The following is a 13,898-nucleotide window of genomic DNA, read 5'->3' as shown; positions in this document are numbered from 1 at the left end:
TGTTGCCAACACTCTATTCGAAGCAGGACTATTAAAAAAAATCAGTAAATCAGTACTATTACAAAGAAAATTGAAATGCGATAATATTTATTTCATGAAACTCCCAGGCTCCAATGAGAGTTCATGCGAACCATCCCTAGGCCCTGAGATTAAGTGTGAGGTGGAGCACGGATCCGGCCTCGATATTGTACTCGTGGGCCGCCTTGTCGTCGGTGACCAGCACCCCTTTGTAGATGAGCTGCCCTATTTGCCTGGACGGGGTGCCCTCCTCCTCCTCGATGCGCGCCCTGATCATGGCCCCGGTGTCCGTCGGCTCGATGCCCAGGCCAAACACCTTGCCGCTGAGAGGCTTCACCTTGATGTTCATGCTGCCTGGAAGGAGGCGGAGATAGAGGCTCAGCGTCGAGCCGTCCTGGATGTTGTAGCCAGCCACCGTGCAGCCGTTCTCCAGCAACTTGTGGTCGAAGAAGAGCAGCTGCTGGTCCGGCGGGATCGGGATGCCCTCCTTCTCCTGGACCTTCTCCTTGACAGATCGTGTCGCTGCTCTCCACCTCGAGCGTGATGAGCTTCCCCATCTGGGTCTCCACGACGATCTGCATCTTCGTGTCTCGACGGACGTCGATCGACGACGGATTCGGCTGCTGGTTTGTGGAAGATTTACGACGTACGACAAAACCGCGGGGCTTTGCTTCGATGCTGTGGGCGTATTGGCTTTGCGTCGAGACTTGAATCGATCGACGTAGGACTGGTGTTGTGTTATGCGGCTCCGGTCCTGTGGTTTTTATTGGTGGTAGAGGCAAGCTTTGGCCGTTCGGGTTGGTTTCCAGTTCCGATACGGCCGCGACGCCCAGCGTTCGCGTCGGGCTCCATCTCCGGTTCGGCGGATTATCCAACTCGGGCCTGTATCTGGACTCTGAAGATACAAAAGACGTACTGTTGCCGGTTGGGATTTTTCCTTGAGATCATGTAGTAGTTCTCGGAATGGGACTCGTCATCGTGTACGTTTCTACGACTACGATGCCGGAGTACACGGCTTTCTCGGGTACGATTATACGATGTGCCGAAAAGATGCAGCCCGATCTAACTCAGGACTAGTGTGATTCTTGTATTGTAAGCGACGAAGTGCATCCCAGTCGGGTACGGTACGATTTTGATGTCGAAAGGGCGTAAAAGTTCTGTCATTGTGGATACGAGAAAAACACAGAGTCCACTCTCACACGGTAGGAGTACATGCATAATTTGAAGCTGGCCGGCGTGCCAGGATGAGACGAAAAAAAAATTGGTGGAGACCGGGTGTAATTGTGTAAACCGGCTCCCGTGCAGCCCCGACCCCAATGATTGCCGCATGGACAATCTCAGAATCGGACGTCTAGTTCGTTGCGGCTTCAGGCCCAGCGCAAATATGGCAGAGGAGCCTCGCTCGACTCGGCTCCCGGGCCCGTCGGGTCGTGGGCTCATATCCCTCTCGTATCGGCCTCATTCGTCCGCAGCAGCCGCCGCCGCCGCCGTCGGCCAGCGGCGTCTCTCTCATCTACTGTCTCTCGTCCACCACCGCTCCCTCTCTCGGACATCGTCCACTCGGCGGTGATGGCGAGGGCAACCGGCTCACAATCGCCGACACCCACTGCGGCAACTCCATGCATGGTTGGTCTTTCGGCAAGAAATTTAATTACCGGTAAGGAGATTGAGGTTGAGGGTGATGACGCGGAGGTTGTACACATCGGTCTTGTCACTCATTTTTTTGAACTGCACATTACGCCATCAGAAAATGTTAGTGGCACTATCAGTATTAGGTATATAGATGCCGAAATTTTGATAATTTAACCCTTTTAGAAAACTTATTTGAAAAGTAAACCGTATCAAAAACTTATTTCAAAAATGAACCGTGACCTCAGCGTCATTGGGATGGACGCTGAGGTTAACGATTAAACGCCAACGATCATGACGCTAAGCACACCTTGGCGGGGCACTATGGAGGGTTGGATGGGATCAGCCATGGGTTTTGGCGCTGACCCCTTATGTAGTGATAAAGTGGGTTTGTGTTAATTCTTGTCACTTTCTATGATGTGCCTTGGTTGTTTAACTTCCTATGGTCCCAGGTTCGACCCCTCATTGCTCATTTTTTTGCTTGCTTTAATCACACGAAAAGAAAAAAAAAAAAGCAGGACGTAGGGATCGAACCCTAGTCTTTTGCCTGATAGTGGAGACCTTCACCAGGGATTGAACCCTAGTCTTTTGCCTGACAGTGGACACATTCACCGTTGTGCTATACTTCGGTTCATAACTGTGTTAGCCATGTTTTGCATGTAACATATATATGGGGTCAGCGCCAAAATGCATGGCGCTGACCCCTATCGCAGCTGCCAATGGCTTCGCGTTTTTGGATCTCAGCGCCAATCCCGATGATGATGAGGTCACGGTTCATTTTTAAAATAAGTTTTTGGCATGGTTTACTCTTCAAATAAGTTTTCTTAAAGGGTTAGATTGTCAAAATTTCGGATATAGATGCAGATTCTCAATTCATATAGATGAAGCCCAAGAAATGTAGCGTGAATTTGGAGCAAATTTGTTCAGAGACAGAAAGGTAGTAGATAATGTTAGTAAAGCACTGTTGTTAAACAAAAGTCGATCTCCCGGAAAAAAAACAAAAGTCGATCTGCCATTTACTATGGCCGGAAAACCGTATGATATGCATGTTAATTTGTTCAACTGAACTTGACACTCTTTTACTGAAATATATGCACTGACCAAGTGACCATGAAGAAATGAAATGCTCAAATCTCCAAAATCTTCAGTATATATCAAATCTAAATGGTAAAGGACCAAAATGAATATTAGTACTTTATCAAATCTAATTAGAATCTGCAAACGTTCAGACTACATACATTGAAATGTAGCAATTAACAACTATATTAAAGTTTGAATGCAGAAGCCCAGATCAAACTAACTAATCAAATCAATCCTGCACCATGGTAAGAAAGAAGCCCGTGAGCCCGATCGAGAGATAGCAGCTACTGCCCACGGGAAGATGGAGTACATCTCTGCGCTAGCCGCCGGCAAACAGGCGAACTCGTCGTTAACGTTGCAGTCGACGAGAGGGATGGGTTGTGGGGGCGCGGCCACTCGCTATCGCCGCCCCGCCATGCGGACGACGGATGAGATAGGCTGCGTCGGTGGCAGTGGCTGCTGCTGAGAAGAGATGTCGATGATGCGATGTGAGCCGGTGAGGCGGTGAGCCGATGGGCCCGGAGCAATCGAGCGAGTCGGCTCCTCCGTCCTGTTTGCGCTGCGCCTGGAGCCATACACAGCGAGATGTTCGATCCTACGATTGTCCACGCGGCAATCATCGGGGTCGGGGCTGCACGGGAACCGGTTTACACCCGGTCTCCACCAATTTTTTTCCGGATGAGACTATCCTGCTTCTCTTTGTCCAATAGGGCTCATCATCGTGTACGTTCATACGACTACGGTGCCGGAGAACACGGCTTGTCAGGTATGACTACTATGCAATGGTTCGAACTGATTTAGATATTATTATAAAAAATGATCTTTCATTTATAGAAACGCATAGATCAATAGTAGCTACAGACCAGCAAAATGTATGAATGGTGCATACGGTTGATGATGAACGTAGGCAAATTAAATGTGACAAAGGTTATAATTGGTTGAGAATAGAAAGTAAGTAGAGAAATTAAATAGTGTAAGGTAAGGTTGTAATTACTCTTATTGGTTTTATTATTCTTAATGTTTTGGATAAGGTTGAAATCAAATTTTTTATAACTTTGCCTTTCAGTAACTTTTAAAATATTAGTTTAAAGACACTAGAACAACATATGTAGATTTATCTTATAAAGTAATAAAAATAAAAATATATTTATTTATTGTACATATTATAATAGAAAAATATAGTCAAAGATATATTTTGAAGACTATGTCATTGGATAAAACATCAAGAATTATGAAAGTAGAGGCAGTAGTTGAGAAGAGAATATGGGTGATAAAATTGATATATTTTACAATAACTTTTAAATAACAGAAGTTATATTTTAGGATGGAGGGAATAACTGACTTTAGGTTATGGGTCAAGTACCAACAATTTCCGGTTCTATAAGTCAATATCAAGCCCAATCAGATGCTATATATACTAGTGTATATTCAAAGCCAAGTTTCACAACATTATAGAAAAATGCATTGCTGCAGTATATCAACAATTGTTGTCAATACTCCCTCCTAAGCAGGGCTATTAAAAACCGGCAAAATAATATACTTAAATGAGCAATGTTAAAAAAAATCGAATTGCAACAATATCATATCATGAAACCCGCGGGCTCTAACGAGTCATCTCTAGCCCCTGAGAGCAAGGACGATCGAGGAGGAGCACGGATCCGGCCTCGATATCGTACTCGTGCACTGTCTTATCGTCGGCAAGTTGCTTCCCGCCGTAGACGAGCCTGCCCTCCCTCTCATCGATGCGCTCCTTGATCCTGCCCATAGTGTCCGTCGGCTCGATGTCCACGTCAATCTCCTTGCCAGTGAGCATCTTAACCTTGATGTCGTTCATGCCGCGGCGGAGGCGGAGCACGAGGTGCAGCGTCGACTCCTTCTGGATGTTGTAGTCGGCCAGCGTGCGCCCGTCCTCCAGCTGCTTGCCGGCGAAGATGAGCCGCTGCTGGTGCGGCGGGACGCCCTCCCTGTCGTGGATCCTCGCCTTGACGTTCTCGACCGAGTCGCAGCTGTCGACCACGAGCGTGATGGTCCTCCCGTTCAGGGTCTTCACGAATATCTGCATCTTTCTTCGTTGACGGTCGTCTCAGCTGGTGATCGATGCCTGCGGCGATTTGCTGTGCGACGGCCGGAAAACTGGGACAAGAGAAGACCGCGCGGCGACGGCGAGGCCTTAGTTTGCTTCGTTTGCTTCTCTCGTGGACGTTGGTTTGCGTGGTGAAGCCTTGGGGATCGATAAGCATTGCAGTTGCAGCTCTCATCGTGCCGTTTTATCGTGCGATCGGCGGGCTTGGGTCGCGTTCGAATCGGCTTCATTTTCCGATACCAGCAGGGGCAGAACATCGTTGTCCGATACGTATTGCCCGGAGTAAACCGTACCGGAAGGTCCGGAACCAGCCCGCACAAACAACACAGGCTGGCTCGGACGCACCAAGGGCCAAGGCAGGCAGCTACCATGGCCAACGAAGTTTGGTGCTGACGCCACTGCTCTCTCTCCGGCCGGAGTCCCGGTTGAGGTTGGCTAGCATGATTGGGGCCGACCGCCGGATCGAATTTTTTTTACAAAAAACATGTTAACACTCACAATTCGTGTACATTCATTTCTATTAATACATACACATATACTCTACCTCTATAACCACCTTCGAAAGATTAGACCAATATATTTTGAGATGGACAAAGTCACCATGGACACCTCACTGTCGACGAGCATGTCGCCTACCACTAAAAGAATAAATAGTTGTAAATATGAGCACACATATCAAATCTAAAATTTAAACTCGGGTAGGTATCAATTGAGCTACATCAGAATGAAAATGAATTTTGTCAATGTAATAAAACAAGGAAAAAAGTTATTAGATTTGACCGTCTGACCCAGTTTTTTAAGAAAATGTAATTTATTTTGGCCTTTGCTTATAGAAACAAACTACAAACAATTTACTACAGAATTTGCAATTAAGTCGACAATGGTTAATCACAGCTTAATTGAAAATAAAAAAATTCCGAACATCAGCCTAAAAGGAGTGACATATCTATTACTAAACTTTCATCGACGAAAATCTATGTAACCATTATTTTTGACTAGGTTTAGAATTTTTACGTTGGTTTTATGGGCAAAATAGATCCGATCCTTATAATAGTACTCTCACCTTCCATAAAAATTAGACCTATTACTCCCTCCGTCCCACTTATTAAGACGTGGTCAAACTTGGCATAATCTTTAAGAATAATCTTTGACTTTAAATTTCTCATAGACTATAATATTTGTAGCAAAAAAATCATAATATATGAAAGTAAATTTAAGTGATAATACAATGATAATATTTTCATCAAATAAAATTTAATTTATAATAAACTATTAATTGATCAAATATTTAAAGAGTTTAATCTTAAAATGTGTGTGTGCATTAATGAGTGGAACAGAGGGAATACTTTTTATCACCAAAACTAGGAGAAATTAATTCATTTTGCATATAACAAAGATCAACAAGTATACGTACGCATGCAACTAATGAATATTAAGATGATTAATTAGGTTCTCATTAAACATTTAATTTACCTATCCACCATTTAAGTCTTGGATGTATAGACACTGTAAATAACAATAACTTATTTGAAAAAAACAGTAAAATATGAAATAGGTCTTTCTTGTGGTTGGAGAGAGGACGTTCTACATATGTTGATTTATTTGTCTGGTCACTCGGTAGTAGTTATTTTCACCCTCGATGACACGCAACTTGACGTTCGTATGTGCTTTGCAAATTTGTATGCATCTTTCACAAGCACAAGGATGAACTCATCAGTTAACCGACATTGTCACTCATATGCTTCTTGAAAAGAGGAATCGATCGAAAGGGTTCAGTCCTCGCTGCTTGCGCTGTGGCTGGACCTAGACGAGCTCCGCATTGAGGCGCGGCTTTCCACTGTTCCAGCCAAGACGACGCGGGTAGCCTCATGGTGGTCCACGTAGGATTTTTTTTTTTTAAGCTAAAGGAGAGAGAGGAGAAGCCGGTGACTAATTAGGGCAAGTGCTATGGTAGATGTGACTACCACATTTAAATTTATCTATATTATTCACTCACTATGAGACAAACCATACAATATATCACCTCTAATACACAAATACCAATATTTCTAATACTCTCACATTCTTCTTGAAGTTTGTGTGGAGGTTGCCTCTTGGTTTAAGGGTGTCTCATCATCTCTCTCATCACTTCTCTCCTCTACCTTATCACTCAATCGAATATGGCACTTTTAGGGGGCAACACATGGAGCATTAGAGCAAGGCTAATAATATAGCCAGCTGCTTACTGAATAGATATTTATAGGCTACCTCTCAGCCAACTCATATAGTGGTTAGCTCTTAACTATTAATATATGGTCCACCTGTATCGACTCTCACGTATTTTCTTAGTTCATGTGCCTAAGTCGGTTATAAGCCTACCACCCGCTTTCCCTCTCTCTCTCTCCTCTCCTCTCTCATCCATCTCAGCATGCATTCAACCTTCTTATAGCCTTCTATTATACTTGCTCTTATAGTACTTGCCCTTAGCCGTCCGGCTGCACGCTCGGCCCGAGGTCGCGGGGACCACCAAGAGCGATGGGTTCGCCATCTGCGTCCGGTACGCTGTTGACTGTGTCCACCACCGTTGCCATCGCTCTCCATTGCCGTCGTCGTCTCGTGCTTCACCGGGTCGCCGCCCTCGTCCGTCGTCATTGCCAGCGCCGCCACCATCAGCAGCCTCGTCCGTCACCGTAGCCGTTGCACTCCACTGAGTCGCCGTCCTCGTTCGCCGTTGCGGCCGCCAGCAGCCTCGTCCGTCACCACCATGGCCGCCGTTACACTCCACTGAGTCGCTGTCCTCGTCCATCGTCGTCGCCGCCGCTGGCCTAGTCCACCATGCCCGCCATCGCACTCCACTGGGTCGCCACCCTCGTCTGTCACCACCGCCGCCACCGTCCTTGTCCACCATGACCGTCGTCTTCGTCGTGCTTCACCGGGTCACCGCTCTCGTCCGCCATAGCCGCCGCCACCTACATCCGCCATGGCCGCCGCCCTTTTAGACCCTTGCCGAGTTGCCGTCGCCCTCTTCTGCCGCTGTTGCGGCCCTCGTCCACCCCGGCCGCCTATGTCCACCTCGGCCCTCATCCACGGCGGCCGCCCACCGCAGGCGCCACGCCGCGTTCTTTCGCCGCAGCTCGTTCACCGTAGGCGCTGCCGCCGCTGTCCTCTTCCGCCACAGCTGCCACCGTCATTGTCCACTGCATCCAATCCCCATCGGAAGAGAAGAGGTGAGAGGAAGGAGAGAGGAAGAGACATGGAAAGATGGTGGGTCCCATAAAGATAAAATATTTGTATTACAGTATTTTCTATTGTTATACATTAGCTACAACATTTATTATAGATGACATGATTATTTTTTAAGCCAACAATGGGTTGTATTATTGACCCTTGCTCTAAAGGAGTAAGTGGCTCCGTTTACTGTGACTCGTAAATAGATTCGTGAATTAGCCATTATATTTTCAGTGGCAGATCCTTCTCAATCGACGCTGAAGTGCTATGCCCATGAACAGTGATGCATGATGACAAGGAGCTAGCGCCTAATGGGGATATGAGAGATTGTGACAAGGGACGAAGCGATTGGAAACAGACAACCATGATCTGTACATATGTTGTGGAGGTCGGGAGGTAAGAGCACCATGGACCATGTTATGCCTATAGAAGGTAAGAGTATATCGGTGTAGGGATGACGAAAAGAGGGTCAACTTTAATTTTTTTAAAATAGGTAATTTATAAATAATATAATTGAGATTTGAGACTGATCAGTATTTATTAATTTTGAATCGGCAAAAAAAAAACGTCTTAACTAAAATTATTACTCCACAAAAGAAACTTCATAAAATCTCTGTAGATCGATAATGCAAAGAAACTTCTTACCCAAAAAATACTATTAGCTTATATTGTTCCAAAAATAACCTAAAGCCCTAGCTAGAGTCTAGAGTAACTCGATGCCTCCGTCTACTAGTTGGAGCGCGCTCAGAAGTTCCCGCCTCGGAGAGCGAGGACGAGGTGGAGGACGGAGCCAGCCTCGATCTTGTAGTCGTGCGCCGTCTTGTCGTCGGCAAGCTGCTTCCCGCCGTAGATGAGCCTCTGCTGCACGGGCGGGATGCCCTCCCTCTCCTCGACGCGCTCCTTGATCCTGTCCACCGTGTCCGTCATCTCGATGTCGATGTCGATCTCCTTGCCGGTGAGCGTCCTCACCTTGACGTTCAGGCCGCCGCGGAGGCGGAGCACCAGGTGCAGCGTCGACTCCTTCTGGATGTTGTAGTCGGCCAGCGTGCGCCCGTCCTCCAGCTGCTTGCCGGCGAAGATGAGCCGCTGCTGGTCCGGCGGGATCCCCTCCTTGTCCTGCACCTTCGCCTTGACGTTCTGGATCGTGTCGCTGCTCTCCACCTCCAGCGTGATGGTCTTCCCCGTCAGGGTCTTCACGAAGATCTGCATCTCGACGGATTCGGCTTGCTTGTGGAAGGTTTACGACGGCTGCCGGAAGCTGGAGAAGCACGTAAACCGCGGGGCTTTGCTTCGATGTCGTGGGCGTTGGGCTTGTGTCGAGACTTGGATCGATGGATGTGTGTGGCTATGCGGCTCTCCGGGCGTGTGGTTTTATTGGTGGTAGAGGTAGCGGCCTACTAGTGTTCGGGGTCGGCTTCCCGCTCCGATCCGGCCGCGATGCCAAAGTACAGTTCGTCTCGGCTTCCAGCTCCAGGCCGGCCCCGACGCCCAGTATGTCTAGTATACGGACGTACTGACTACCGTACAGTGTGATCTACAGACTACTGCTGTGCATACGTATTCAAAATAGGACTTGCATCGTATAGGCCAGATACGTGGCTTATCGGGTACGACTACGATGCCCAGTAGACGTAACCGATTGCAATGGTCCAGATGAACAGATACAGCACGGAGCTAGTTCTGATGAGACCACCAGCTCATAGCGATTCCCATCATTGATTTCTATAGCAATATTTTTAGCTAACGATGAAAACCAATGGCAAAAAGGAATGACAACGTAATACAAGTGGCTCGTGCAGCCATTTTATGCAATAGAGAAAACAATGAATGGTTGAACATGCTCCAGTCCATCAAATGTAAAACGTAAAACAGAAAATGTTACTATTATTTTATTATTACCTGAGTTCATGAAAACGCATGTCTCCTTAGATCCCTAACTATTAGGAGTATATAGCAATTGCTCAGTACGTACTGCGAGCCTGAGCGCAGCCCAAGAACTAACTCTGGACGGGCTCAGATCCTGAGTTTTGGACAACACTATTTCCTACCAAGTCTCCAACAAGTCAAGTTTATATTGAAGTTGACTCTGGACCTTGCAACTCGTCAGATCACCCCGTCATGACAGCACATTTCAGCAAGGCTAAAGCAATCAAACGTAGAGCTAGCCACTTCTACTTCTGTTTTCCGCATCTCTGTTCTCTCCTCGCATTCACTTCAGCAGCCCAGCTCTTGCCAATCTCTGTCTGGAACTTGCCTGCAGTAACAAGATTTACAGATATGTTTAACAACAGAGGACATGTTTACAAATTTTTAAATAGCCTGCAACAATGACATTACCAGCGGTAGAGAGGAAGAACTCATCTAACACTTTGCCATGCTCTGTAGAATAAGATGGGAAGAGTTAGTGTTACAAACGGATTATAATCCACAATGTACATCAGATATGTACTACTTGAGTAGGATGACAACATAGGCAGGCAGCTGGAATTATATTGTACAGTGCCCTGAACAAACAAAAGAAGAAGATGGTGGCATGAAGAAAGCGGTTTGGTATGATTGTCAACACGGCAGCAGACTATTCAAAGTTCTTGCTTTGTAAAACCAAGCATCAATGCACGCATCAGAATGGTGCGATAAAAAATATGATGTATCCTGCATATTACTGTAACAGCAAATTGTTTCAGAGGAAGGACCCAATCTACCGCCTGGTAGACTTCACAGTTTGTTAAAATGAGTAAGCAGCTAGTTGAATGTACACAAATTTAAAATTACAGAAAAGTAATACCTTTCTCATATTCTAGTGCTTGAAGTATCATTTCCACCTGCAAAACAAGTAAATACAAGAAATGGTAAAATCCCCTGAACCATAGTGAATAAATAGAGAATGAAAACAAAGAAAAGGACAAATGAGATGTGCCCGAGAGTGAAACTGCAAATGACCAATATGTGCCACAACACACCAAAATACAATATAAATATTACACCTTAAAGAGTTAAGAATACAAAATGAACAATATGTTGCATGCAGGGTTTAAAATTCCGGAACAAATTTCAGGTCTATCAGTGGGTCCCAATAGACAGTGAGCTCCGGTGAAAAATTTCGGCAAAACACTGTTCATGGTCCAAATCCCCAATTTCCAATCCCCTTCTCACTCACCTTTCTCCCCCCGTCCTCCCCCAACATCTCCTCCCATCCTCCCAGCACTAGCGAGCAACACCGGCAGCGGTTGCTGGAACTGGAGGCAGAGGGGTGGCTGGAGTGGCCAGCGGTGGTTCCGCGGCTCTCCGGAGTGACGACGATGACACAAGTGGCAAGGCGGCGCGGGCCTCGCATCCTCGTGCTGGAGTGCCAGCGACGGCTCCGCGGCTCCGGCTCGACGGCGACACAAGCCGTGGACCTCGCATCCTTGTGTTTGGCTGGAGTGGCCAGCAGCGGCTCCACGGCTGTCGGGCGCGACCGCGACCGCGACAACGACACAAGGCACACAAGCCGGAGAGACGGGAGAGACACGACGACACAATCCTTGCGTTTCATTCTCCTATCCTGTCCCCCTGCTTTGGATTGGATGGACTTGATGCATGTCTATATTCTGATATATGTCAAATTTCTGTAATTTTTGTTGTTCAAATTCAAATTTTGTTTGAAAATTTCGTTCGAAATTTCCGAAAGATTTCCGAAATTTCGTTATTTTGCTGACCTCCGAAAATTTTCCCTTTCCCGATAGATTGAACCCTGGTTTGCATGACACCCCTCTTATGTAATAAAGAATATTCTTACAAGCAAACATGCATGCGTTAAAGTATTGGAAATTAAAAATATTTTGCATTTTGCACAAGCCCAAAAAGTTCAATGAACTACTGAAACCATTCATCAAAACAAATGTTATATTCTTGTTTATTTTGTCTATATTAATGAAGAAAAGCAAGAATTTTCCAGTTCATATGAACTAAATATAAAATATTTATCTATGAGTGAGTTGTTTCAGGAACTTGGACATGGTTTCATAAAGCGTTACTCTAGCAAGCTTGAAATTGTAGAATTGTGCTGAATTTGTACCAATTCCAAACAAAAAGAAAGCTAGTATATTAACGAAAATGATAATTCTGGTGTACATTTCAAATTAGACTCCAGGTTGAGAAAATTAAAATCAACATTATAAAAGGCACCAAGTTAAGAACTAAGAAAAAGAAAAGGAACAAGTAGACAGTTCAGAAAATAAAAGGCACGCTTACTTTATCAAAATCCTTTACAAGGTTGGCTTCAATGGATGAATTATTTTCATATTCTTCCCAGAGCTCCTTGATCTCATCAGCTACAAAAAACAGAACACTAAAATTAGTGAAGATTGATGTCAAACATCATCCTTCATGAACTCGGACGTCACATCCCAAATGGACACAAACCTATTGGTCCTCCACCGAGAACTTCACACATTTCATTTAGAGCCTTTTGTTCACGGCGGCTTTTTTCCGCTTTAGGTATACCGTCGGATGGAGTAATGTCACCAACAATAGCTGTCAAACAAAAAGGATAAAAACCTGAATATAAAAGGATGCTAAGAAAAGTGGGAACATACAGATTATACAGTCCTAGAATAAGGATGATAAATATTGGCAGATGAAGTGCAATAACATATTATCAACAAGTGCATACAATAGAAAATTAAGCTAAAAACAGCTGATAGGGTGTTCTTTGGCATACCTTCAGCAATGTCATGCACGATAGCAATTTTGATGCATCTGTTTTAGGTAAAATAAATATGTCATCACAAACAAGTAAATAACTAATGACTAATTTAGAAAGGAAGCCTGAAACATCTGGTATTTTGTTGTAATCAATTAACTAGATGAACAAAGAACAGACGAAAGGGCATTTTTTAATGCTATGGAAATTTGAATAAGAAAAACACGGACCTTTCTCGATCTACAGCAGGTAGGTCACCGGCAATCAAAGCCATAAGGGCCATACGGTACATGTGATCAGCAATAGACTCAGGACCCTTTATGCTATGGTTTATCCAGCCTTTCCTTTTAGTGGTCTGTATAACAGAACAGAAACATGCACAACTCAATAGATCGGAGAATAATAACGAGTATAATAGACCTAGGCAACACATGCATGGAGAGATGAACAATTGAACAGGATCCAGACGCTTGTTCATATGCTTGTTGCTGGTCACACATCCCACCTACTTATGACATCGTAAGCAAGGTACCCATGATGCGAGAGACTTCATGGAATCATGGTAATCAATTCACAATACAAAATGGCGATTATGAAACCCCTCATAGCTGTTCCACATTCCCCAAGCTGTTACTCTAGAAATTAAGGGGGTATCACCAGCCCGGTTGTACACACGCGGTCAGCGAAGGACAGGCATATGCCTTCGGAGCGACGTATCCAGAGGCGATCGGATCACGAGGAACATCCCGTTGGCGTACCTTAAGGCGATGGCAGAGGGTGAGGAAATCGATGGCCGAGGAGGCAGACGACGCCGCGGCGGAGGGCGGAGCCGCGGAGGCCGCGTCGGCCGGCGCAGGCGTCGTCCGCCTAGGGACGGGCGATCCGCCGGGTCCAGGGATCCCGGAGGCGGCGCGGACGCCGGGCGCGAGGCGGCGCCGCGCCGGGCGCTCCACGGGGAGCGAGGCCGGGAGGATGCCCCGCGGCGCGCGGCGCTGGAGGCCGCCCCCTGGAGGGGCCGGCAGCCGCGTGGTCACGCCCATCGGAGGTAGGGCTCGAGGTGCGCTGTGGATCGGAGCTTGTGGTGGTGGCGGAGGCGTAAGGCTACGGATCAATGGGATGGGATCGCCGGAGGAATAGGCGGCGGCGGCGGGTCTCCTCTCCTCTCCTTTGCCTCGGCTCGGGGTAGGTAGGATCACG

At 46.3% G+C, this 13,898-nt stretch overlaps 1 protein-coding gene and 1 pseudogene across 1 annotated transcript; both read right to left on the bottom strand.

Annotated features, from left to right (window-relative positions):
• Positions 1-12: 12 nt before the first annotated feature.
• Positions 13-9,340, bottom strand: LOC127756240 (polyubiquitin 11-like; annotated as a pseudogene).
• Positions 9,341-9,869: 529 nt separating this feature from the next.
• LOC127756229 (uncharacterized) lies at positions 9,870-13,881 on the bottom strand. The gene is made up of 8 exons (XM_052281629.1): positions 13,460-13,881; positions 12,932-13,056; positions 12,720-12,757; positions 12,422-12,532; positions 12,251-12,330; positions 10,803-10,839; positions 10,355-10,396; positions 9,870-10,271 (listed from the first exon to the last, which is right to left on the bottom strand). Exons 1-8 carry the CDS (start codon positions 13,739-13,741, stop codon positions 10,189-10,191), a joined length of 798 nt encoding a protein of 265 aa, XP_052137589.1. The 5' UTR covers positions 13,742-13,881; the 3' UTR covers positions 9,870-10,188.
• Between the last annotated feature and the right edge of the window lie 17 nt (positions 13,882-13,898).

This window comes from Oryza glaberrima, chromosome 1 (genome assembly GCF_000147395.1).
Source record: "Oryza glaberrima chromosome 1, OglaRS2, whole genome shotgun sequence".
NCBI lineage: Eukaryota > Viridiplantae > Streptophyta > Magnoliopsida > Poales > Poaceae > Oryza > Oryza glaberrima.
This window is presented reverse-complemented; position numbering and strand designations above follow the sequence as displayed.

Excerpts from the sequence above, each read along its gene's own strand:
- LOC127756229 (XM_052281629.1), bottom strand. The coding sequence starts at position 13,741 with ATGGGCGTGACCACGCGGCTGCCGGCCCCTCCAGGGGGCGGCCTCCAG. Across the intron at positions 12,533-12,719 it reads CGTGCATGACATTGCTGAAG|CTATTGTTGGTGACATTACT; the intron begins GTATGCCAAAGA and ends TTTGTTTGACAG. Across the intron at positions 10,840-12,250 it reads TTGTAAAGGATTTTGATAAA|GTGGAAATGATACTTCAAGC; the intron begins GTAAGCGTGCCT and ends CTTGTTTTGCAG.